Here is a 20,958-nt window from a genome sequence, read left to right as displayed (position 1 = left end):
GTCGTAGGAGAGAGTCTGAGAGAAGACGATCAAGCAATGGCTTTGTATGTGGGGAAGCACCAGCGTGGACGGGGCCGTCGGGGCAGCAGAATAAAAATGAGTCGATGCGGAATATGACGCATTCCGTTGTCGGCGGTCATTCGTTCGGAGATAACGCCGATCAGGTACAGATGCCGGTTAGGCATTTGATTCCACAAAATGCCTCATACTGGATCAGTTCACATGTTAGGGTTTTGAATGTTTATAAAATGAATATGCACAGGGAGGTAGTTACGAGACAGAAGAAAAGACGGCGTCGAAGCAATAAAGGATCCCGAGAGCAATCTTATCTGGATTGGTCGATTGGAGCACCTATATTACCTAGTTAGGTGATTTATTAACAAGTTAGCTTGCATGCAGGGACTCCCAGCGTTTGTAGGTGTCTCAGTGCTAGGCTACCCTATACATTTTTACCTTCAAAATACCCTCAGAAGGTCGGGACTCGGGACAGCTAAGACATACTCCGTAGGTGCTCAGTTCCGGGTCTAGTCGCAGTAGCGGAAATGTAGATGGTGTGAAGATGGAATCAGTTACTGGACAGTATAACAGAGGGTTTTAATTCAACAATCTTTACAATATATAAGTTGACGCATGTATATGAGATTCTGACCAGGTGATCCTCTCAGAGGGATCCATATCTGCAGATATATTTCGGGTGTAGCATGTCGTCAGAGCTGTCTGATCCCACACAAACTGCATACCAAACGTGGTATGACTTGCTGCAATTTCGATGAGCAAGTACACGAGTATACCACCTTATAGAATTTTCATGTTACATCCCAATTCCAACCTACGTAGGTAGATGGGTTAGACATATAATGCCTGAGGCATCACTCTGAGGTTCAAGATAAGCCCTGTGGCACTAACCCGAAAGAGGAAAATCGGCATACAGGCGGAGGAACCCGGGGTAACAGAGGCATCATTGGTGCAGAGACTATCGAAGGCTTCATCTGGGAGCAATCATTTGATACTGATTTGACTCTACTATAATGCAGAATGTCAGAAGATCTGCGAGTCAGGTCTTATCGCATGTGCTCTCCTCCTTAGAGTGGCGGAGATCCTTGTACTCGGTAGGGCCCAGAACCCCCGGATGATGGTTCCGGGCTGCACAGTGCAGGAGATAAGACGTTAACTAATAGAAGTGAATCATAATAGAAAGGGTAAATAATAATAAGTATAATAGAGATAATACGGTGAATATAGACTGATATAAATTGAATATAACTACCTAAACACTCGGATAACATTTCGAATCCTCTGAACACATATCCGAGTATATCGATCGGGCCAAGGCTGCACCCACGGGTCTGGTCGCAGAAAGCCTTTCCGGACAGTCGGAGCCCCCTCGTCTCTTTTTTTTTCCCTGTGCTTGACCTCGACCAATCCCTTTGCCCCTGGTCCTTGTCGGAGATCCCTGGTCTTTTGTGATTGAGTCGAGTTTATTGCCGATTGAATTTTCTCTTGCTCTTTTTTATTGTTTCAACTTGGATTGTACCTTCCACCTTTCTTGTTCCTTTTCCCCCTTCGGTGCCCTTTTTCGCCTCCCTCCCCTCCTGGGCCGCACTAATTTTTTTGCGCCCACACCCCCTCCCCCACCTCTTTTTTTTCTCCATCAAAGTCGCAAAAATCCCCCCTCCTCGACCATGCAAAGTCACGGCGACCAAACCATGTCCGATCAGTCCACCAACCAGCCGGTCGATCAGCCCATCAACGGGCTGAAGCCGTTGTCTAACGCCGACACCGTCTCGCTCCCGGCCACCGGAAGCGATCTGTCGCGCCGTGCAGAGGCCGTCCTGGCGAACGGCCTCAGCCTCGAACTCGCCGAAGACGACGACGATGACGACGAGGAGGAAGTCGAGGAGGACTATGTGGCTGTCGATCACGAAGACGTCAACGAGTTCCCGTATTGGTTTCGTCGTCCCCCGGTCCACCAGCGGACCAAGTTGGACGAACTGCACCCCTTCGTCCAGGTGCTTACCGTGTCGAACGTCGATGACTGCGTGAATGTGGAATCCGCCTTTCCCGAGCAAGAGCGTTGTTCGCGCGACAAGGTACGGCTCTTCGTCGACCGAAAGGAGAAAAGGAGTCTGGGATGCCGGATGGCTAACTCGCTTGCAGTTCGTCTACCGTCTTAATAAGTGTCCGGAACTCTGTCTGGGTCTTTTCACGCTCCCTGTGCTGAAGGAGGGAGAGCCGAAGCCGCGCCCGACGTTGGTGGGACATATCATCGCCACGAGAACCTCCACCGGAACGGTGACGGATAAAGCCATGGAATTCCCCGCGAACTGGAAGACCGAGCGGATGACCGTCGAGAACGGTGAGACAGTCGGCCATGATGAGTACGGTGGCACCATTGCCATCCACTCCCTGGCCGTCCTCCCGGAACACCAGGGCAAGCAAGTCGGAAGCACCCTGATGAAGTCGTACATCCATCGGATCCGGGAGGCACAGATTGCAGATCGCCTGGCGATCATTGTCCACGAGCATTTGATCCCATTCTACGAGTCGTTTGGATTCGAGAATCGTGGGCCGAGCAAGTGTCAATTTGGCGGTGGCGGCTGGACCGATATGGTAGGTTTGCCAGAGCGCATCTGGTGGAAACATCCTATGCAAGAATAAGTGACGCTAACAATGAGTAGGTGCTTGAATTCTACCATGAGTAAAGGCGTAACGATCGCCTTCGCCTTTCTTTTCTTTTTTTGACATGACCCGTCTTCACGCCACCGGTGCATTTGATTTGGTTCGCATCATTATATGAATTCTATTTCTATCTCCCCTCGCGACCGTACGACACCTTTATGCATGTTATGTTCTTGTGTTGATTTCACTGGATTTTGGTTTACACGGTGGGATAGAGAAGATATCAAAACAACGGAGTTTTGCGAGTCTGGGCTACGATGATTCTCCAGGACAGATACCCCATGCTGATGACGAATGATGGGATGGTCAGGAACAGGATATGTATCACTAGTCCCAGTAGTTCAATGTACAGATTATTACAATATGAAGAATCCCCCTACTGAGAATTATCCCATCATAATGTTGTAGTACTGTAGTAGTACTCTAGAGTAGCTGTACCGTACTTAGTAACCCCACATCATGTGCCGTCGGCTCACCGCCCGCCAAAATCTGCCCCGACCGCCCTACAATATTTTTTTTTTCTCTTTTCGCCGTCGTCCACGAGGAGGGGGATTTTCCATCACTTCTTCCCATCATCCTCTATATTATTCTCGGGCCTTTTCGTGACCGTTCGCGACCCAGGTGCCCATCATGAAGACCACTTGGAAGGATGTGCGTTTTTACCTCTTGTGGCCCCCGTTCTCCTCGACCCAACATACTGACCGCTTGATTAGATCGCTCCTGTGCCCACGAGCCAGGAGTTCCTGGATATCGTCCTCAGTCGCACGCAACGCCAATTGCCCACCCAGATTCGTTCCGGTTTTAAGATCAGCCGTATCAGAGGTATGTGGGATCTCTGTGGTTGCATCGATCGATAGTTTCTAGACTTGCAATATTGCTTCAGATCAATGAAGAATATCGGCTAATACAGAATTTTCTCGGGTTAGGTTTCTACACTCGAAAGGTGAAATACACGCAGGAGACTTTCTGTGAAAAGTTCCAGGCTATTCTGGACGGATTCCCGCGTCTGCAGGATATTCATCCTTTCCGTAAGTCGCCTGAATCGAATCGAACAATTTCCATGCCCAGCCTCTGACAACCAACAGATAAGGATTTGATGAACACCCTCTACGATGCCGACCATTTCCGTATTGCCCTCGGCCAAGTGTCTACCGCCAAGCACCTCATTGAAACCGTTTCCCGTGATTACGTCCGTTTGATCAAGTATGCGCAGTCTCTGTTCCAGTGCAAACAGCTCAAGCGGGCCGCGCTCGGTCGCATGGCCACCATCTGCCGCCGTCTCAAGGACCCCCTCGTCTATCTTGAGCAGGTCCGTCAGCACTTGGGACGTCTGCCCTCGATTGACCCCAACACCCGCACCCTCCTGATCTGCGGGTATCCCAACGTGGGCAAGTCCAGCTTCCTGCGCAGCATCACCCGCGCCGACGTGGATGTCCAGCCCTACGCCTTCACCACCAAGAGCTTGTTCGTCGGCCACTTCGACTACAAGTACCTGCGGTTCCAGGCCATCGACACCCCCGGTATTCTGGACCACCCGCTGGAGGAGATGAACACGATTGAAATGCAGTCCATCACCGCCATTGCCCATCTCCGCTCCGCCGTCATGTACTTCATGGACCTGTCCGAGCAGTGCGGCTACTCCGTCGCCGACCAGATCAAGCTCTTCCACAGCATCCGGCCGCTCTTTGCCAACAAGATCGTCTTCCTGGTTGTCAACAAGATCGACGTGCGTCGCCCCGAGGACCTGGAGCCCGAGTACCAGGAAGCCCTCCAGAACATCCTCAAGTCCGGCGACGTCGAGCTGCTGCAGCTGTCCTGCACCACGACCGAAGGCGTCACGAACGTGAAAAACGCGGCGTGCGATAAGCTCCTGGCCGAGCGTGTGGCGCAGAAGCTCAAGTCCGGCACCAACAGCGCGGGCACGCCCGGCGGCCGTCTGGGCGACGTCCTGGCCCGTATCCACGTGGCGCAGCCGATGGGCGGCGTGACGCGCGAGACCTTCATTCCCGACGAGGTCAAGGGCCTGAAGAAGTACGACAAGAGCGACCCGGAACGACGGAAGCTGGAGCGCGACCTCGAGGAGGAGAACGGCGGCGCGGGTGTGTACAACATCGACCTGAAGAAGACGTACATGCTCGAGAACGACGAGTGGAAGCACGACAAGATCCCCGAGGTGTTCAACGGCAAGAACGTCTACGACTTCGTGGACCCGGATATCGAGGCCAAGCTGGCGGCGCTCGAGGAAGAGGAGGAGAAGCTGCAGGCCAACGGCTACTACGAGTCGGACGAGAGCGTGGAGGACGTCGAGGACGCCGACGTCCGCATGAAGGCCGACCTCATCCGCGAGAAGCAGGCGCTCATGCGCAACGAGGCCAAGATGCGCAAGTCGCTCAAGAACCGCGCCGCCATCCCGCGCTCCGCCAAGGCCAAGAAGCTGTCGCAGATGGAAGAGGCCCTCGAGGAGGCCGGCTACGATGTCGATGCCGCCGCCGCCCGCGCCCGCGCCCAGAGCCAGACCCGCGGCCGCACCCTCACCCGCCCCGACAACGCCGACAACGACGACGCCATGGACGTCGACATGTCCGACCCGCGCCAGGCGATCGCCAAGGCCAAGGGCCGCGCCCGCAGCCAGGCCGCCACCAACCGTCTCCTGGACGGTGTCACCAACGACACGGCCCGTACCCAGGCCGAGCGCCTGAAGAAGCTGGGCCAGAAGAAGATGAACCGGATGGCTCGCGCGGGAGAGGCCGATCGCCACACCACCGCCTCTCTTCCCAAGCACTTGGTACGTTTCGTCTCTGTGTCGGTTATGGAAGTCATACTAACAGGAAGCAGTTCACCGGAAAGCGCACCATCGGCAAGACCCAGCGTCGGTAAAGACGTGCGCCTGGAGCCGGATACCTCTAATCTTCCTCATTTCGTCTGTCATGAACTGGGTATTAAAAAGAACAAGGGCGTCGGGTGTTTAATTTTGTTTGTTTTTCCGAATCCATGGCCGTTGGATGAATCTACTGCGTACCTACCTTGATCCATACCATATCTGATTGATAGTTCCTGTCGTTCCATAAGTGGACACGTCACAGCGAGGCGATGCGTATATCTAGACTGTTCGATGAATCTCATGACCTTAAGTCTCTGAAGTCTCTTATGCTGTTCAGCCACGGTACTTCTGTTTACTTTCTACGAAGTGACTAAGAAAGATTTTCATGCACCTGAATGTATTCCCAAGTAAATACATAGAGCGAAAATGGTAGACTAAACCCAACCCAAACGCCAAGCTTCTCTTTTCACCCATCCGTCAGAAGCACATGCATGAACGCATCCAAAGTGACAAAACGCAGAGGTAATATCTGTACATAGACGACCCTATCTTCCGCTGGGCCGTTGCTCTCCCCACAAAACGATTTACTCGCGCACCTCGCTGGGTTCGTTGTGGTGCTCGGCCTCGACCTCCTTCTTGGGAGTGCCGGGGGCGCGGTGCATGTCCTCAACGATGCCGGTGGGCGGGGTCCAGCTGGCGCTCTTCCAGGGCTTGACGCCGAGGACGTACATAGTGTCGACCTCTTCGAGGGTGCGGCCCTGGGTCTCGTTGACGAAGAAGAAGACAACGAGGACACCGGCGAAACAGCAGCCGGCGAAGACGTAGCCGTAGGCGAAGTCAATGGAGCTAGAGATGAAGGGGGTGAAGAAGGAGATGAGGAAGTTCCAAGTCCAGTTGGCGGCGGTGGCGATACCAATGCAGATGGCACGGTAACGGGCGGGGTACATCTCGGAGCAGATACTCCAGACGATGGGACCCCAGGTGGTACTGAAGCCGACGATGAAGAAGCAGGTGAAGACGATCATAGCGGCACCGGCCTGCGGGGTGTTCTGAGGGTTGGCAAGGTCAAGGGCGAAGTGGCCGACAGAGGCCCAGATCATGAAGCAGATGAACATCCAGCCGGCGCCGATCATGAGACTGTTGCGACGGCCGTAGTGCTCGACAATGTAGAGACCGGGCAGGGTCATGCCGAAGTTGACGGCGCCGAGAATGATCTGAGTGACGTAGCTGTTGTTCAGGCCGGTAGAGGTGAAGATGGAGTTTCCGTAGTAGAAGATGAAGTTGGCGCCAGTGAGCTGCTGCAGGGACTGCAGAGCGATACCCAACAGGGTACGGTAGAGCATGCGGGGCCCGGTGACAATTTCATACCACGAGGCCTTGCCAGCAGCGCGCTCCTCGTCCAGCTTTTCCTTCATGTCCTGCATCTCCTGAGCGACGCAGCGGTGGTTGGGACCCACGCCATAGAGCTTGCACATGACCTCGCGGGCCTCCTCGACGCGGCCTTGGCGGTAGGCGTAGCGAGGGGACTCGGGGAGGAACAGGGTGCCGATACCCAGGATCAGGAGCCCAGGCGAAAGCCCATGCCCATGGTGATGCGCCAGGAGGCGGTGGAAATTGATGCTCTCGGTACCGAAGTTGATCAGGTAGGAGATGAAGATCCCGAAGGCGACGAACAGCTGGAAGGCACTGACCATGGCACCCCGGACCTGACGGGGCGCGGATTCACTCTGGTACATGGGAACGACACTGGAGAGGGCTCCGACACCCAGACCAGCGACCCAACGACCCATGGCGACCTGAACCCAGTTGGAGTCCGTGGCGATCTGGATGATAATTCCGACGATGTGGATGACGGACCAGAAGGAGATGGACATTCTGCGGCCAATGCGGTCGGCGATGGGGGCGGCGACCAGAGCACCGATCATGGTACCGATGCAGAGCTGGTGTTGTTAGTTGGGAAAGAAAACGTCATGGGAGGTGAGGGGCAACATACCAGACCGACGATAAGACCGTTCCGGACATTGCTAAAGGCATAGGTACCGTCGGCCTGACGCTGGGCGAACCGTCTCTTGAAGTCATCCATGGTGGTGAAACCGGCGATCTGACCGGTGGAGTAACCGAAGATGAAACCACCCATGGAGACGACGATACCGAGGATGAAGGAGCGCCAGGTGAGGTAGGTGACGGGGCTGTCGTCCAGCATCTGATGGTCCTTTTCGAGGTGAGATTCCGAGCGAGCTGGGGTAGCCGACTCGGAGTGTTCTTGTTGTTCGGCCCGGGGTTTAAACCGGGACATGAGATTGGAGACACCCATGATGGGAGGGTGGCGGAAGTGCAGAGGAGTGAAGGGGATGAGAGGAAGAAGAATGTGAGAGATAGATAGAGAGGAAGAAGAGTGAAGAGGAGAAGGAAGAGAAGCTGGAGAAAGTGCGGGTGGTGGGGGATAAATATACAGGGACTGCCCGCTTAAGCCGGCACGCGGAGGGTCATTCGGACGTAATGCCACGCCGAGCGACAGAATTTGACGGGGACGGGCGTCGGCACTGACTTCTCCAAACCAACGGATGGAGAAAAATGGCTCTTTCTGGGCGTCTCTCCACGGGGCCCAGCTGGAACGGGCGAGAGCGAGAGCGAGACAGAGGGAGGCCCTGATGCGGTGGGGAGACCAAGTGGAGTACCTAAGTATGGATGTCTAGTCGAGAGATTCGAGAAGGCGAAGCGAACGGCGCCTGACTAAGACTATTGCAAGACTGCGATCATGACATGACGAGATGAGATGACGGTGCGGTTGGGTGACACAGCGTCATGCAGTATGCACGTAGTAGTACGGAGTATGTATGTACGGACTCGGTACCGGTCCCTGCGGTAGGATTCGGGGAATCTACGGAGAATAATACAAGCCGGTGATCGAACCGAATTCCACGGTCTACCTGCCGCTTGAAGTGTCTTCTACGATTTTTTCTCTCTTGAGAACGGACAGGTACGTATTATCCTGGTCTCGTCAGGCACAGCTGGTTGTAGTAAAGTTTCCGGTTCCGGCTGGATCTAGCGCGCAGCCGTCCGTGGACGGCTCAGGAGATCGTCCCGGTGGGCCTCGACTGCTTAACTTTGCAGTTTTTGCGTGGCGATGAGCCGGTCGTGACGCAGAAGAAGGGAGGAAAGAAAAAGAGAAAAAGAGAACTTCTACCACCAGCGGACGGACTCTATCGATATTTATCTCCCTCTGAAGGATGCGACGTGTACAGAACGGCTGGCCGCATCCCGAGTGTGTCGGACCGACCGACTCGGGATCGGCCGTGGTTTCGGTGTGCCGATTGTTTCGGGATGCCAGTCGGCCTTCCCGATTTGAGCTCACCGGCCAGTGGATCTCCCTCCCGCCGCCCCACTCGCAGACTTTTCGCTGTACAGAACTTCTCTCTGATTGCTCGCTTCTGCCCGGAACTTGACCGGCCGATCCTCTCTTGGGTCTGCGGTGAACACGGTGGCAAGGCAAATATATATTTTTTTTATCGGCATGCCGACGCGATTACATGAAAGATTCAACAAAACTAAGACCGTCCCGAGAATCTGTGAAAAATCTGCTCGTGGATCGGCATTCAACATCAGCCGACCGGTGATGATTCAGCCGTGTACCTGGGAGGACATCACCATGGCATGATGTCTGCATCGCACCATGTGTACTGAGCTGTAGCGGTACCTGGTGGCAAGAACTCGCTGCTAAATCTAGATCCAACGTGGTACCACGGAAACATGGTACTCGGATTCTAACAATAATCTTAGACAGATAACAGACGCCGTTGTTCTGCGTCTGCGGGAACATAGACTGATAGTACATACAATACGTCATGATCATGCATGGGACGGAATTAGGAAAGACTTTTTCCTGTTCCATTAATGGTTTGTCTTACTCTCGCTCTAGCCAATCTAAAAATTTTCCCAACGTCATAGTGAAACCACTATCAGTACCTGGAACAGTCCAAGTCTCCCGTTTATGAAGTCTCCATAAGGGACAACGCATTTCGAGGCACAATGGCATGCAACATTGATTCTATTAGGTAAGAGGCACCTGACGGATGTGACGAGGCCAGCCCGGTCAGCTGACCTCACCTTTGATTTTTCGCCCAGCTAGTCTGCTTGTCGAATCTCTCCCTCTCTTCGCCTCTCAGGCCTTCCAGGCCTAATTCCCGGAGCTCCGAGAAGAAATTGAAGGCGGCGTCGAATGTCTCCGGATGGGTCCAGCCATCCCTTTTCACGATGCTATCAATATCATCAAAAAAGTCTTGAACTTCATTCCAACCCTCTGCATCTGCTGCATGGCTTCTCAACTCTTCCTCCGTGAAGTGATAGGGGCAATCGCCCTGGGGGCGTAAGTCGTGCCAATGTTATTACAGGGTCAGCCCAGGCGGGATGGCAAGGCCTGTAAAGTCATACCTTTCAACATTGATGAGGGACTCCCTGAATAAGACAATCTCATCGTCCCAGGGATTCCTGGCCAGTTCAACGGGAAGGCGCCTTGTCTTCCCATGGTCGAGATGAAATGCTCTTGCGAGCAAGGGGTTGCGTTTCTCGGTTTCCATCAAATAAAGCTGGAAAAGCGTCGACTTAAAGATCTGTCGCTTTATCTGGGCCTGCCGCTCGGGATGCAGGTCGTCGAAATTACCCGGGGGCTTAAGTAGAATGCTACCTTGATAATCTATCAGGGGAGATGGCTGTGCTTGGAGGAAGAGTGGTCCGGCCCATGAGCCTTGCCAGTCAATGACTGCAGTGATCTTGTTGTTTTCAGCGAAGAAATTCGAGGAGTGTACGGAGTAGGTCGCCATGCCATAGAGTTGGGCAACATAGGACAGGATCGACGTCCATGAGGCAGGGCACAATGCTCAGGTATTTCTCCAGCAGGTCGAGATGCGCCCGTGGGTCATTCTGGCCCGCCGAGACCAACATCATGTCACCCGCTGACTTGGGGACGGCGTACTTTTTGATCCACTCCACTTCGCGCCAGCCAACACTGGAGGCGTATTCCTCCGGACTTGACCCTCCTTATTGTCAGATACCGAGATATCAACAGTAGGGTGAGGACCACCAACAAGGACCCCGCGATATGTCCATGACAGAGCGTTCCTTTTCCAGAAATCTCTTACAACAGTGGGGCCAATAGTGAATCTTTTGGAGACTTGCTCTTTCAGTTCGGTAGGCGCCGGGCTTAGGACCCGAGTCGGCACTGCGCCACTTACCGCGTCGCTTGCGAAGTATATGCTCCCATGACTGACAACCGAAATGTGAGCATAGCATGTAGAGGAAATGGCGAAGACGCCAGAGAACCTACTGTGAAAAAGATACGGACAGCAACTTTGTCTCAATTGCTGCGACCTCTCTCATGATAGAAAGCTTCGCGTCTGGATTTAGGCCATCCCACTGAGTTGCTAACTGTGTTCCGGTTGCCTCTTCCATTAGGATATACTCCGACCCCACCGGATTATGTGGGGTGGTACTCCAACCCAGTACCCGAGGAACAGGTATCTGGAGGGTGTCTCGAGCCTTGAGCCTGCATTAGTGATCTGATATGATCCAACCTGGTGGGAACGGACTCACGAACTCCATGGTTGCAACTTCAGAGGCAGTCGTGTAGAAGGCGGGACCAGCAATTGGATTGGGTATGCGTGCCAAGATTGTTTTCCCATCATCCATTTCCAGTCGAAAGACCTTGTTGAAACCCCCTTCTGCTAACTCGGTGATTGATTCAGAGCTCTTCGAACCTATGGTTTGTGCTGCTAAGCTTTGTAGTTGAGGAACGTTGAAAGCTTTATATCTGTCTCGGAGCTGCTGTTCTTCATCCCAGAGCTATCGCCTGCTGATATAACTAAATAGTTTCTTGACTGCAGGATCGTCCGACGTCCTCCTGCTCTGGCAGGTTGTCATTCTTCGTACGACCAGCGTCTCTCGGCGTTTGCGACGGGTCGCGGTGACCAAGCCCGTCTGGGAAGATGGCGAGTAGGACCTGGGGTTTCGCGGCTGAAACGGACTAATTGTATAATGTCTTAATCGTCGTAAAGCCGGAAGTACAAAATTCCGCGCATCTAGGTTCATCATTCAATGTCAGTGCTGTGTTGATAGCGAACGCCGATGGGCACGTTGTGCGGGAGCCAGGGCCGTACAGTTGATTGTTTGGGCCGGGCCGAACTCTAAATGATCTACGCGGATCCCTGCTACATAAACCCCGGGTCCCTCACTAGACCCCCATAACGCATTGCAGCCTGCTTCAAACACATTGATCATTATCACTTATCATTTTATCCTCAACCCATATCATAAAGTTCTACTAATATTATTACAAACGTAAAATCCCCAATCCCCGGTGTACTACCACTGCATCAACCCCCCAAACCCCCCTCTTATCATTCATAGTCACACCGTTTACTCCCCACTCAAACCCCTAAGTGCTCTTCTTGCCCTTCTCGCGCTCGGCCTTACGCAGAGCCCGCTTGCGAATGGACTCGTGCATGCTGCGGTTCTGGCCCACAACGAGCTTGCCCATCGTGCCAGTCACGCAGGTCAAGAACCAAGCCATGAGCCCGTGACTCCAGTACGGCGAAGAGCTGTACGCATAACCGGGGGATCCGCCGTTGCGGCCGATCTTGGACAACACGGACTTGACGAACGCGCGGGGATTGGGAATCAGAGCACTAGTGCGACGCACCTTCGACATGGCCGAGGTGATGAGGTAGGCTTGGACAAGCTCGACGGTGATACCGTAGGGGGCGAGTTCGGAACCCAGCGACGTCGACCACTGCTGCAGGAAGGCCTTGCTGCCCGAGTAGGTGGCGAGCAGAGGGGTGGGAAGCAGACCGCCGAATGAGCCCATGGTCAGGATCAGACCCCGCCTGCGCTGCATCATACCCGGCACAACCAGCTGGGTGACCCGCAGAGTACCCATGCAGTTGATGGTCACAATGTCGGTCATTTCCTCCTCGGAAGTCAAGGCGAACGGCACCGGCATGTCGTGGCTCTTGCCCACGTTGTTGATGAGCACGGCCACGTCGAGGTCGCCGATAAGCTCCTTGAGCTTCTGGTAGTCGCTGTCTTGGTTGCGGGCAAAATCCATCGCCAGGACCTTGGTCTGGACGGAGGGGTATTTCGAGGTGAGCTCATCACTGAGGGTGTCCAGTTTCGAGGCGGTGCGAGAGACGAGAACGATGTTGTATCCGGCGCGCGCCAGTTGGAGAGCGAATTCCTTGCCCAGTCCATCAGAGGCACCGGTCACCACGGCCCAGCTTCCCTTGGGTCCGAAAGAGCGTAGCTGTGTTGAGGAGCTTGGTCAGTAATTGGAGTCGATGGAAGGAGCAGAATTTCAGACATACCGATTTGCCGGGGAGCACGAATAGGCTCAGAAGGACTCTACCGAACAGGAGGGCTCTGGAGATGACGAAAAAGCCACCAGCTGCGATGAGAGCCCAAGCTGCGATTGCCTGCCATCCCGGGGCGGCATTGAGCTGCCACTGGGACGGACAGGAGAAAAGTTTGGAGATACAGGAAGAGTGCTTGTTAAGGAAATCCATGATGAGGAGTTATCCCATCCACCGAGTCGAATGTAGGAGGGAAGAGGGAAAAGAATGAATGGTGGGAGGTGATGGAGGGAGCGGAGAAGAACGGAAGTTTTGGTTGGGGAAACGCCAAGAAGGGACCTCGGTCCCCTGAGAGCTGATTTCCCCCCAGGGTACTTTTCCTCAACCACAACATCATCATCGGCCTGTGATTCTCTTCCTGTTTCTATTCTTCCCTCTCCTTCACGAATCCCAGAAATGGCGGAATTACTGGCTTATCTTCCCCCTTTCGAGGGTCTCCTGCCCAAATGGCTTTTCCTAGTATGTGGTTCTTCACCTCAGTCTCTACAACCCTCCAGCTAAGCCGTGTCAGGTTGCTGCCGTTTCGGCGGCGAACAGTCTTCAAGCCTACCGTTCCGAATCGTATGCAGCCCAGCTCTACAACGGCAAGACAGTTGATGGACGTCCCGTCACCAATCCCCTCTCCTCCCGCACCTTCGGTACCTGGACCTTCCTCTCCTCCGTCATCCGTATGTACGCTGCCTACAACATCACCACTCCCGCTGTGTACGACATGGCCATGTGGTCCTTTGGCATCGCCCTGGCGCATTTCGTTGGCGAGTGGCTGGGCTTTGGTAGTGCTCAGCTCAAGGGCCGGTTTGTTAGTCCACTGATCGTCGCCTCGTCTACGCTGGCCTGGATGTGGACCCAAAGGGATGGCTATCTCGGGGCTTGAACGGGAGGAAACGCTTATTTTTTGCTTTTTCTGTAGTCGATCGGATGACGGGAGACGTCGTGTTACCCAAAGGAATACAGATACCCAGTGCCAAGAAGCAACACCGTTCCTCAACCATCCAACTTCTTTCTGTACAGCTCGCCTCCGCAACCCCGTAGCCGCGCCGCGGCTTGTTCCGGGGTGATGTCGCGCTGAGGCTCGCCCATCATTTCATAACTAATTCAGTCAGCAACCGGTGGTGTGGATTATCTGTAAGATCGGCAACTTACCCGACCAGGAACTTCCTCACGGTGGCGCTACGCAGCAAGGGGGGATAGAAGTGCAGGTGCAGATACGACGACTCGATCTCCTCATCAGTTCCCTCCAGGGGCGCCTGGTGGATACCCATGCTGTAGGGGAAATGGGTCTCGAACAAGTTGTCATAGCGTCGGGTGGTCTCAGCAATGGCCTCGGCGAGCTGGGCTTTCTCATCGGCGGACAGATCGACCAATGCGCGCTTGTGCTTCTTGCTGACAATCATGGTCTCGAACGGCCAGACTCCCCACCAGGGGCATACGACCAGGAACGCATTGTTCTCGAACACCACGCGCTCCTGCTTCTGACTCTCCAGGGCGGCGTAGGCCTCCAACATGTGCTTGCCGCCGTGCTCCTTGCGGTATTTCTTCAGCTGCTCCAGCTCCATGGCCGGCTCCTCTGGGAGCGAGCTGGTGGTCCAGACCTGTCCGTGGGGGTGGGGGTTCGAACAGCCCATCGCCGATCCCTTGTTCTCGAAGATCTGCATGTACCGGTACTGCTCCTTCGGCTTGGCCAGATCAATGTTGGCGGAGCTGGGAGGGAGGGTGGTCGCCTCGGCAACGGCAGCGAGCGGCGACTTGGGCGACAGGTGCGCCGTGTAGATTTGGGTCCAGGCATCGATGACCGGGGTGATCTCCGCGGGTGACAGGTCGGCGAGGGTGAGGTTATGGGCCGCCGAGAAGGTGAGCACGTAGCATTTTCCGGTCACCGGCTCGGCCTGGAGGAAGAAAGCCTCTGCGCCTGAGGAGAAGACCCGTTAGCATACCTCATCATCGTGACAATCCCACGTCATGATTGCCGCGGAAGGGAGGGGTAACACACTGTCGGAGTTTTCGGGGGTATAGGCAGCCTGCTCCTCCTTGACGGCACTGTAGTCATTCACGAACACGAAAGTCTTTTCATACTTGGGGTTGGTGTCACCCTGGGCGCGCTTGTTTCCAGGGCACAGGTAACAGGCCGGGTCGTAGGTGGGCAGGGTGGTCTTGGAGGGGCTCTCCTGCTGCCCTCTTCACGTTACAGTATTAGCTGGGTATTCTTGGCCATTTGTAGCTTGTATATATCCTCCCATTTCTTCCATGAACATGGACAGAGAGCAGAGAAAAATCTGTCTATACTTACTGCCAAGGGCGCTTGGTCCGGTGGGGGGAGACCAAGATGTAGGAACCGCGAAGAGGGTTGTATCTCCGGTGGGAGATGTCGTCGAGGACCTTTTCAACCATTGTGAGGAAGGGCAGAGAGAAGCGAGAGGTATGCGAAAATAGAGCAGTGACGAAGGGAGAGTGGTGAGAAGAGAAGGGCAGAAAAGCAGAAGGGTCTGGAGAAACGCTGGCCCGAGTCTTCGGTCGGCAGCGGGGGTCGCGGGGTCTCCGCCGGGTGATTGGGTCGACACCCTGGCCGGTACGGGGAATTCCTGCGCTGCCATCGGGTAATTTGGCCCCGGTGCTCCCGGACCTCTTGTTCGTGCACGTCACTCTAGAATGTCAGGTACCTCAACCTACTGTCTAGGGACCTAGGTACGATGTAGATGCACGCTTCTATACCTCCATAACAAGGTCTAACGGGGTCCTACTGCGTACAATGCCACTACAATGCTGACAAAATCCCACATAAAGGACAATTCATCCAATTGCCCACCTTCGGCAATTTCCTGCCCAGAATTAATTATCCTGCAGTCTTGGCTAATTCCACCTCGGTTGGCCGAGTGTTTCGGTTTCTTTTTGCCCGGGCCGATTGCCCTTTGCGCGTTTTATTTTTTCCACGCTTGCGCTTCGGGCTGACGTCAGGAGGGGCACGGGACACCCTCTTATCAGTCGTTATCGCTTATCGTTCTCGGCTTCGTCCTCGACGAAGGTGCTTGCCTAATCGCCTCCTTAGTATCCAGGAAAGAATAAGCCTTAGGAGTACAAGTCCTGAATGATCACCTGGTCGTGTTCCTCACTCTTTCGCACGCAAGCCGCCCCGAATCATGGATGCAGACTCTCCCCGTGCTCACCTGTACTCCCTACCCAACGAGGTACCAGGCTCATGACGCCCTATTCTTCTAGATAATGACTTACCATATTCTTTCTTTCAGGTCTTCGCTCAGATTCTCTCTCCATTCTCGACGAGAGCCCTATTGCCCCTCACGACCGTCTCTCACCGCTTTCACGCCTTGATTCTCCGTATCCTGCACTACCGCCTGCTCCTGTCCGCATCGCTGAAGGAATATAAACTGATACTCGAGTGCTTCCATCCGACGTCTAAACTCATCGAACCACACGTCTTTTGCAAGTATCTCGGAACCGACGGACTCAGTAACAAGTACGAAGGCGAAGGGTCTCTCTATGAGAATGTCGAGACTGCCCAGCAACTGGGGCGGCTTAGTACTCTCTATTCCAGATTTCGCCCAGAAGTGACGGTAGAGGAGAGGTCTAACGGTGCAAGGCTGGTTCCCTTGGCCGGTAGGATGTTTCTTCAGCCTCGCGTGATGGATGTCAGTGCTGATGCCTCGAAGATTATGATCCCGACCGTCTCGCTGTGACGAGGCCGGTCAATCTGGACGAAGACGAGAATTTCTCTCAACTGTGCGTGGTGGTCAACATTGTCAAGGTCATGCCGGGGACAAATCTCCTCCTTAGTACGATGACTGTTGAAGACGGTGTCATTCGCGTATTTAGGGATTGGTTGAAGGAACAAACAAAACGGCCTGGCTCCGCAACGACTCCAGGTGGAGACTCCGACGATGGAAACAGTCATATGCTGTGGGTTGGGCAAAGCAAGAATGTCGGACTTAAGGTACGGGTTCGGGAAAAGCAATATATCAATCGCCATGCCCCTGTCTTGGTACATCAAGACGAGGACCCTTTCGTCAGCTACGAATTGTATATTGATGGTAAGCTGGTTTCTACCCTGCTACATAGCTCATAGCCAGGATTGACAACTTTCCTGCAGAACTCCATATACGAACCACCCGGCTGCTCATGACCATGGAGCAATCACTGCAGGAGGAACAGAATTATACTAAAGCTATGATATTCACGCGCAGCCTCGGATGAGCCGGCCATAATTTCAAGACGACTATCCCCAGCGTGCCCAGTGTTCCGCGTTCTGAAAGGCGAAGGAAAGGTGTCGTATAGGGATGGTAGAAATTTAGGCTTTCCCAACCAGATTGGAAGTATATGCTCGAGCGAAGCAGAATATACGAGCGTCCACAATCGGACCGTACAAACTTCTATGAACGCTATCTTCACTCCACATATGGACACCACGATCTAGAGGCGCATTGGACTGCTGAGCGTTCCCACAATTCTATCCGTACTACCCGACCACTCGGGATATTACTCCGTAGATACAGGACAAGCCTTGCATATCCCTGGTGTCTCTCTACTGCAGATCTCCGCAGAGATCTAGGAATTCTAGATACCTACAAACTATCCGATGTTCCGCAATGATATGAGGTACAGTACTGAACGGAGAATGGACCCTTTCGACGTCTATGCCAAATGAACATGGATTGCAATATTAGCGGAGTCCATGATTGAATAATCAGATTCGCTGTTAGACTGCTGCCTGAAAAGAGGGTTGTGATTGTTATATCGGATGTATAGTCCGGCATCTTCTTCCGGTTGTCCATCTCGCTTGGCGGACCTTCCATGGATCCACCGACTCGGCTATTTTATTGCCGGCTCTCCCTCTCCACCCTTTCCACTTTGACAAAGGATGCTGTCCAGTGGCCATCGCTGAAACGCTGGGATCCCAAATCTGATTCACTGGCTCCATCTACGCAGGATCATGCTTGAGACGTGGTTTCTCCGCCGTCGTCTCCAGGCTAAGCAAGCTTGTCGCAACCGGTCCCAAGGGACGTCGTCCTCACCGGGTTTCTAAACACCTGACGCTTTTCATAGAAGATTTCACGAACTCCCCCTAAGAACACTGAGTCGAGCTCAAGCCACCGGCAAATGATCGGCCTTCACAGACGCTGTCAGCGAGACAGACGGCGTTGGAAGCCGACAAGATCATTTGGCCAGGGGCAAATCCAAGTGGAGATCGTTCACTGATTAAACCGGGACCCGTAGGCCGAACCACAAATCATAATCTCTTGTTAAAAATGGATGTCAAAGCTCACGGGGGCACTGCGTCAAAAGCGTCCCTGATTCGATGTTACAACGTCGACAAATCTTTTCCTCTATCGCTGGATCTAGCCGAGGCAACGTTCGGAAAGAGAGTGCCGAGTTTTCTCTGTCTCAGATTGAAGTATTCATACTTGAATATGGCATGCCCGTTGCCTCTCACGTCCACACCTGTTCTCGAACGAAAGTATCAGGAGATTGTTAACGTTGCACAGTTGAAACAAGTGGATTCAAGTCGAGCATCGATTGCTGCCTGGATGGCCCCCTGACAGCTGTGACAATCGACGCGCAATATCTAGGTTCCACTCCGGACACTGATTGACACTGGATTGTTGACATTATTTGACCCGGAGCTGCCACAGAAGGGTTGGGTGTCTCGCCACCAACGACAGAACCCATCATGTCAAGTTCTAGGATACCCTACTGGCGTCTAATCTTGGATCAAAAAGTTGTGACCCAGGAAATTGTCAACTATCCCTACGAGGGTTCAGGCACGGAGGATGATCCATATGTCGTCGTTTGGATCCCCGAGGATCCCCGCAATCCGATGAATTTCAGCTCCGTGCGGAAATGGGCCTACACGATCTTGGTATCCTTCGTCACCCTCACCGTGGCTCTGGTGTCTTCAGCGTATTCTGGCGGAATGGGCCAGATTGTCAAGGACTTTGATTGCGGAGAGGAAGTTGCTATCCTCGGGATTTCTCTATTTGTCTTGGGTTTTGCGTTTGGCCCTCTATTGTAAGACAAAGATGCGCCCTCATTTTGGAATGTATACTCACCGTTCAACAGATGGGCGCCGCTGAGCGAAACATTCGGTCGTCGACACATCTTTACGGCAACGTTCTGTCTACTAACGGCCTTCAACGCGGGCGCGGCTGGGGCCAAGAATATCCAGACCCTGATTATTCTACGCTTCCTAGCCGGCTTTTTCGGATCATCCCCCTTCGGGAATGCTGGGGGTACGATCGCCGACATGTTCCCGGTATCCTAGCCCTAATTATGAGCTTTATAGTCATGGACGAAAGCTAACGAAGTCACAGGCATCGCACCGTGGCATTGCGATTAGTCTCTTCGCTGCAGCACCTCTATGTGGTCCTACCATTGGACCTATCATCGGTGGTTTCCTAGGTTCGGGGGCCGGTTGGCGCTGGGTTGAAGGGTTCCTGGCAGCACTGGCTGGTGTCATCTGGCTGTGCATGATTGTCTTTCTCCCGGAGACGTACGCCCCAGTCCTTCTGCGGCGGCGAGCTGCAAAGCTCTCACAGCTCACGGGTCAAGTGTATTGCAGCAAACTCGACATCGAACGAGGCCAGGTCAAACTAAGCAAGACGCTAAGCACCGCGCTCTCTAGACCATGGCTTCTCATGTTGAGAGAGCCGATCGTCCTGCTGTTCTGCATCTATATGGCCATCATCTACGGCACGTTATATATGCTGTTTGCCGCATATCCCATTGTCTTTCAGGAAGCCCGTGGCTGGAGCGAAGGCATCGGAGGCCTCGCCTTCTTGGGCATCCTCGTTGGTATGGTGATCGGTGTCGCATACACCTTTCCGGACAACATGCACTACGCGAAGAGATGCAGAGAAACGACCGCACGACTGCCTCCTGAGGTGCGTCTGCCGCCCAGTATAGTCGGGGGAATCGCCCTCCCAATCGGATTATTCTGGTTCGCCTGGACAAACTACCCTTCAGTTCACTGGATGGCATCCGTCGCGGCGGGAGTTCCCTTTGGGTTCGGGCTGGTCCTGGTCTTCCTCAGCGTCTTCAACTATCTGATCGACGCGTATACGATCTTTGCGGCCTCGGTGTTGGCCGCTAATTCCGCGCTTCGCAGTCTGTTCGGGTTTGCGTTCCCGCTATTCACCACTTACATGTACCACAACCTGGGTATTCACTGGGCGTCATCCATCCCGGCCTTCCTGGCCGTCGCCTGCATCCCGTTTCCCATTATCTTCTATCTGTATGGGGCTAGGATTCGGAAGCGGTGTGTATACGCTGCTGAGGCTGAGGCGTTTATGCAGCGCCTTGCAGCAATGAAGCAGCCGGAGATTGCGCAAAAGTCCCAGACGCAGGAGGACGGGGCCCTCAAAGAGCAGAAAGAAACCGTCATGGTGAATGACAGTGAGGATAGTGACAGTCTGTCCACCTTCCCTTCTCACACTGCGCTTGGTCGACAGGCCTCGATAGCGTCCAAACGGTCTGGCCACACTATTGCACGTACTGCAACCCAGTATGAGGAGAACCCATACGACATTGACCGGATCAATACTCGGAATTCTGTGATCAGCGGCCGCCGGTGAGACGAGGATGACTCAGTACAAGTCAGAACATATTAGTCCTTATGATCCTTCATTGAGCCTGGAGTTGGTCAAAGGGCAATGCAGGTGTCCGGCCCAGCTAGTGTTGGACAGAAACTCGAACAACGGAAGTTCAAGCGTCCGCAGATGCAAGGATGTCAGGATAAATAAGAACCCCTTAACGCATCCTGGAAACAGACGCCCGTCATCCCCGCGGTGACGCGGATGGTCGCAGTGGTATTGTGAAAGAGAGGCAACATATCCGCTCCTCGTTTGCCCTGCGGCGACTCCCAAACATAGGGCGCACTACCTCGAGGCAGCCACTGGCCATCCCTCTACCCAAAGTCGACCTTTGAGTGCAATCTATAGAATAGTGAATACTAAGGCAGATCTCATAGGGATGGGATATGACATTCACCTTGATGCCGGAAAGTACCGTTCTGTGGACCCTCGCCAAGTGCGTGCAGAATTCTGATTTGAGCTC

The 20,958-nt window shown here is 53.8% G+C and overlaps 8 protein-coding genes across 8 annotated transcripts; 4 read left to right on the top strand and 4 right to left on the bottom strand.

The window, feature by feature from the left end:
- Positions 1–1,706: 1,706 nt before the first annotated feature.
- ATEG_01427 (polyamine acetyltransferase) lies at positions 1,707–2,702 on the top strand (the record flags this gene model as incomplete). Its single annotated transcript, XM_001208792.1, has 3 exons — positions 1,707–2,090; positions 2,158–2,610; positions 2,679–2,702. 3 exons carry the CDS (start codon positions 1,707–1,709, stop codon positions 2,700–2,702), a joined length of 861 nt encoding a protein of 286 aa, XP_001208792.1.
- Positions 2,703–3,309: 607 nt separating this feature from the next.
- On the top strand, positions 3,310–5,556 carry ATEG_01426 (putative GTPase NOG1; the record flags this gene model as incomplete). The annotated part of the gene is made up of 5 exons (XM_001208791.1): positions 3,310–3,330; positions 3,393–3,501; positions 3,606–3,707; positions 3,765–5,464; positions 5,515–5,556. 5 exons carry the CDS (start codon positions 3,310–3,312, stop codon positions 5,554–5,556), a joined length of 1,974 nt encoding a protein of 657 aa, XP_001208791.1.
- Positions 5,557–6,084: 528 nt separating this feature from the next.
- On the bottom strand, positions 6,085–7,814 carry ATEG_01425 (sugar porter family MFS transporter; the record flags this gene model as incomplete). Its single annotated transcript, XM_001208790.1, has 2 exons — positions 6,085–7,440; positions 7,494–7,814. 2 exons carry the CDS (start codon positions 7,812–7,814, stop codon positions 6,085–6,087), a joined length of 1,677 nt encoding a protein of 558 aa, XP_001208790.1.
- Positions 7,815–9,603: 1,789 nt separating this feature from the next.
- Positions 9,604–10,320, bottom strand: ATEG_01424 (uncharacterized protein; the record flags this gene model as incomplete). The annotated part of the gene is made up of 2 exons (XM_001208789.1): positions 9,604–9,757; positions 9,932–10,320. The coding sequence occupies 2 exons, from the start codon at positions 10,318–10,320 to the stop codon at positions 9,604–9,606; spliced, it is 543 nt and encodes a 180-aa protein (XP_001208789.1).
- Positions 10,321–11,930: 1,610 nt separating this feature from the next.
- Positions 11,931–13,053, bottom strand: ATEG_01423 (ketoreductase; the record flags this gene model as incomplete). The annotated part of the gene is made up of 2 exons (XM_001208788.1): positions 11,931–12,794; positions 12,856–13,053. The coding sequence occupies 2 exons, from the start codon at positions 13,051–13,053 to the stop codon at positions 11,931–11,933; spliced, it is 1,062 nt and encodes a 353-aa protein (XP_001208788.1).
- An 831-nt stretch (positions 13,054–13,884) lies between these two features.
- Positions 13,885–15,288, bottom strand: ATEG_01422 (UDP-glucose:hexose-1-phosphate uridylyltransferase; the record flags this gene model as incomplete). Its single annotated transcript, XM_001208787.1, has 4 exons — positions 13,885–13,990; positions 14,044–14,809; positions 14,891–15,075; positions 15,188–15,288. The coding sequence occupies 4 exons, from the start codon at positions 15,286–15,288 to the stop codon at positions 13,885–13,887; spliced, it is 1,158 nt and encodes a 385-aa protein (XP_001208787.1).
- Positions 15,289–16,034: 746 nt separating this feature from the next.
- On the top strand, positions 16,035–17,103 carry ATEG_01421 (F-box protein; the record flags this gene model as incomplete). Its single annotated transcript, XM_001208786.1, has 4 exons — positions 16,035–16,082; positions 16,143–16,509; positions 16,563–16,940; positions 17,000–17,103. The coding sequence occupies 4 exons, from the start codon at positions 16,035–16,037 to the stop codon at positions 17,101–17,103; spliced, it is 897 nt and encodes a 298-aa protein (XP_001208786.1).
- Positions 17,104–18,577: 1,474 nt separating this feature from the next.
- Positions 18,578–20,477, top strand: ATEG_01420 (MFS transporter; the record flags this gene model as incomplete). The annotated part of the gene is made up of 3 exons (XM_001208785.1): positions 18,578–18,915; positions 18,967–19,159; positions 19,218–20,477. 3 exons carry the CDS (start codon positions 18,578–18,580, stop codon positions 20,475–20,477), a joined length of 1,791 nt encoding a protein of 596 aa, XP_001208785.1.
- Between the last annotated feature and the right edge of the window lie 481 nt (positions 20,478–20,958).

The sequence above is a fragment of the Aspergillus terreus genome, genomic scaffold, assembly GCF_000149615.1.
Source record: "Aspergillus terreus NIH2624 scaffold_2 genomic scaffold, whole genome shotgun sequence".
NCBI classification, from domain to species: Eukaryota; Fungi; Ascomycota; class Eurotiomycetes; order Eurotiales; family Aspergillaceae; genus Aspergillus; species Aspergillus terreus.
The sequence above is the reverse complement of the archived record's forward strand: the minus strand, read 5'-3'. Positions and strand labels throughout refer to the sequence as shown.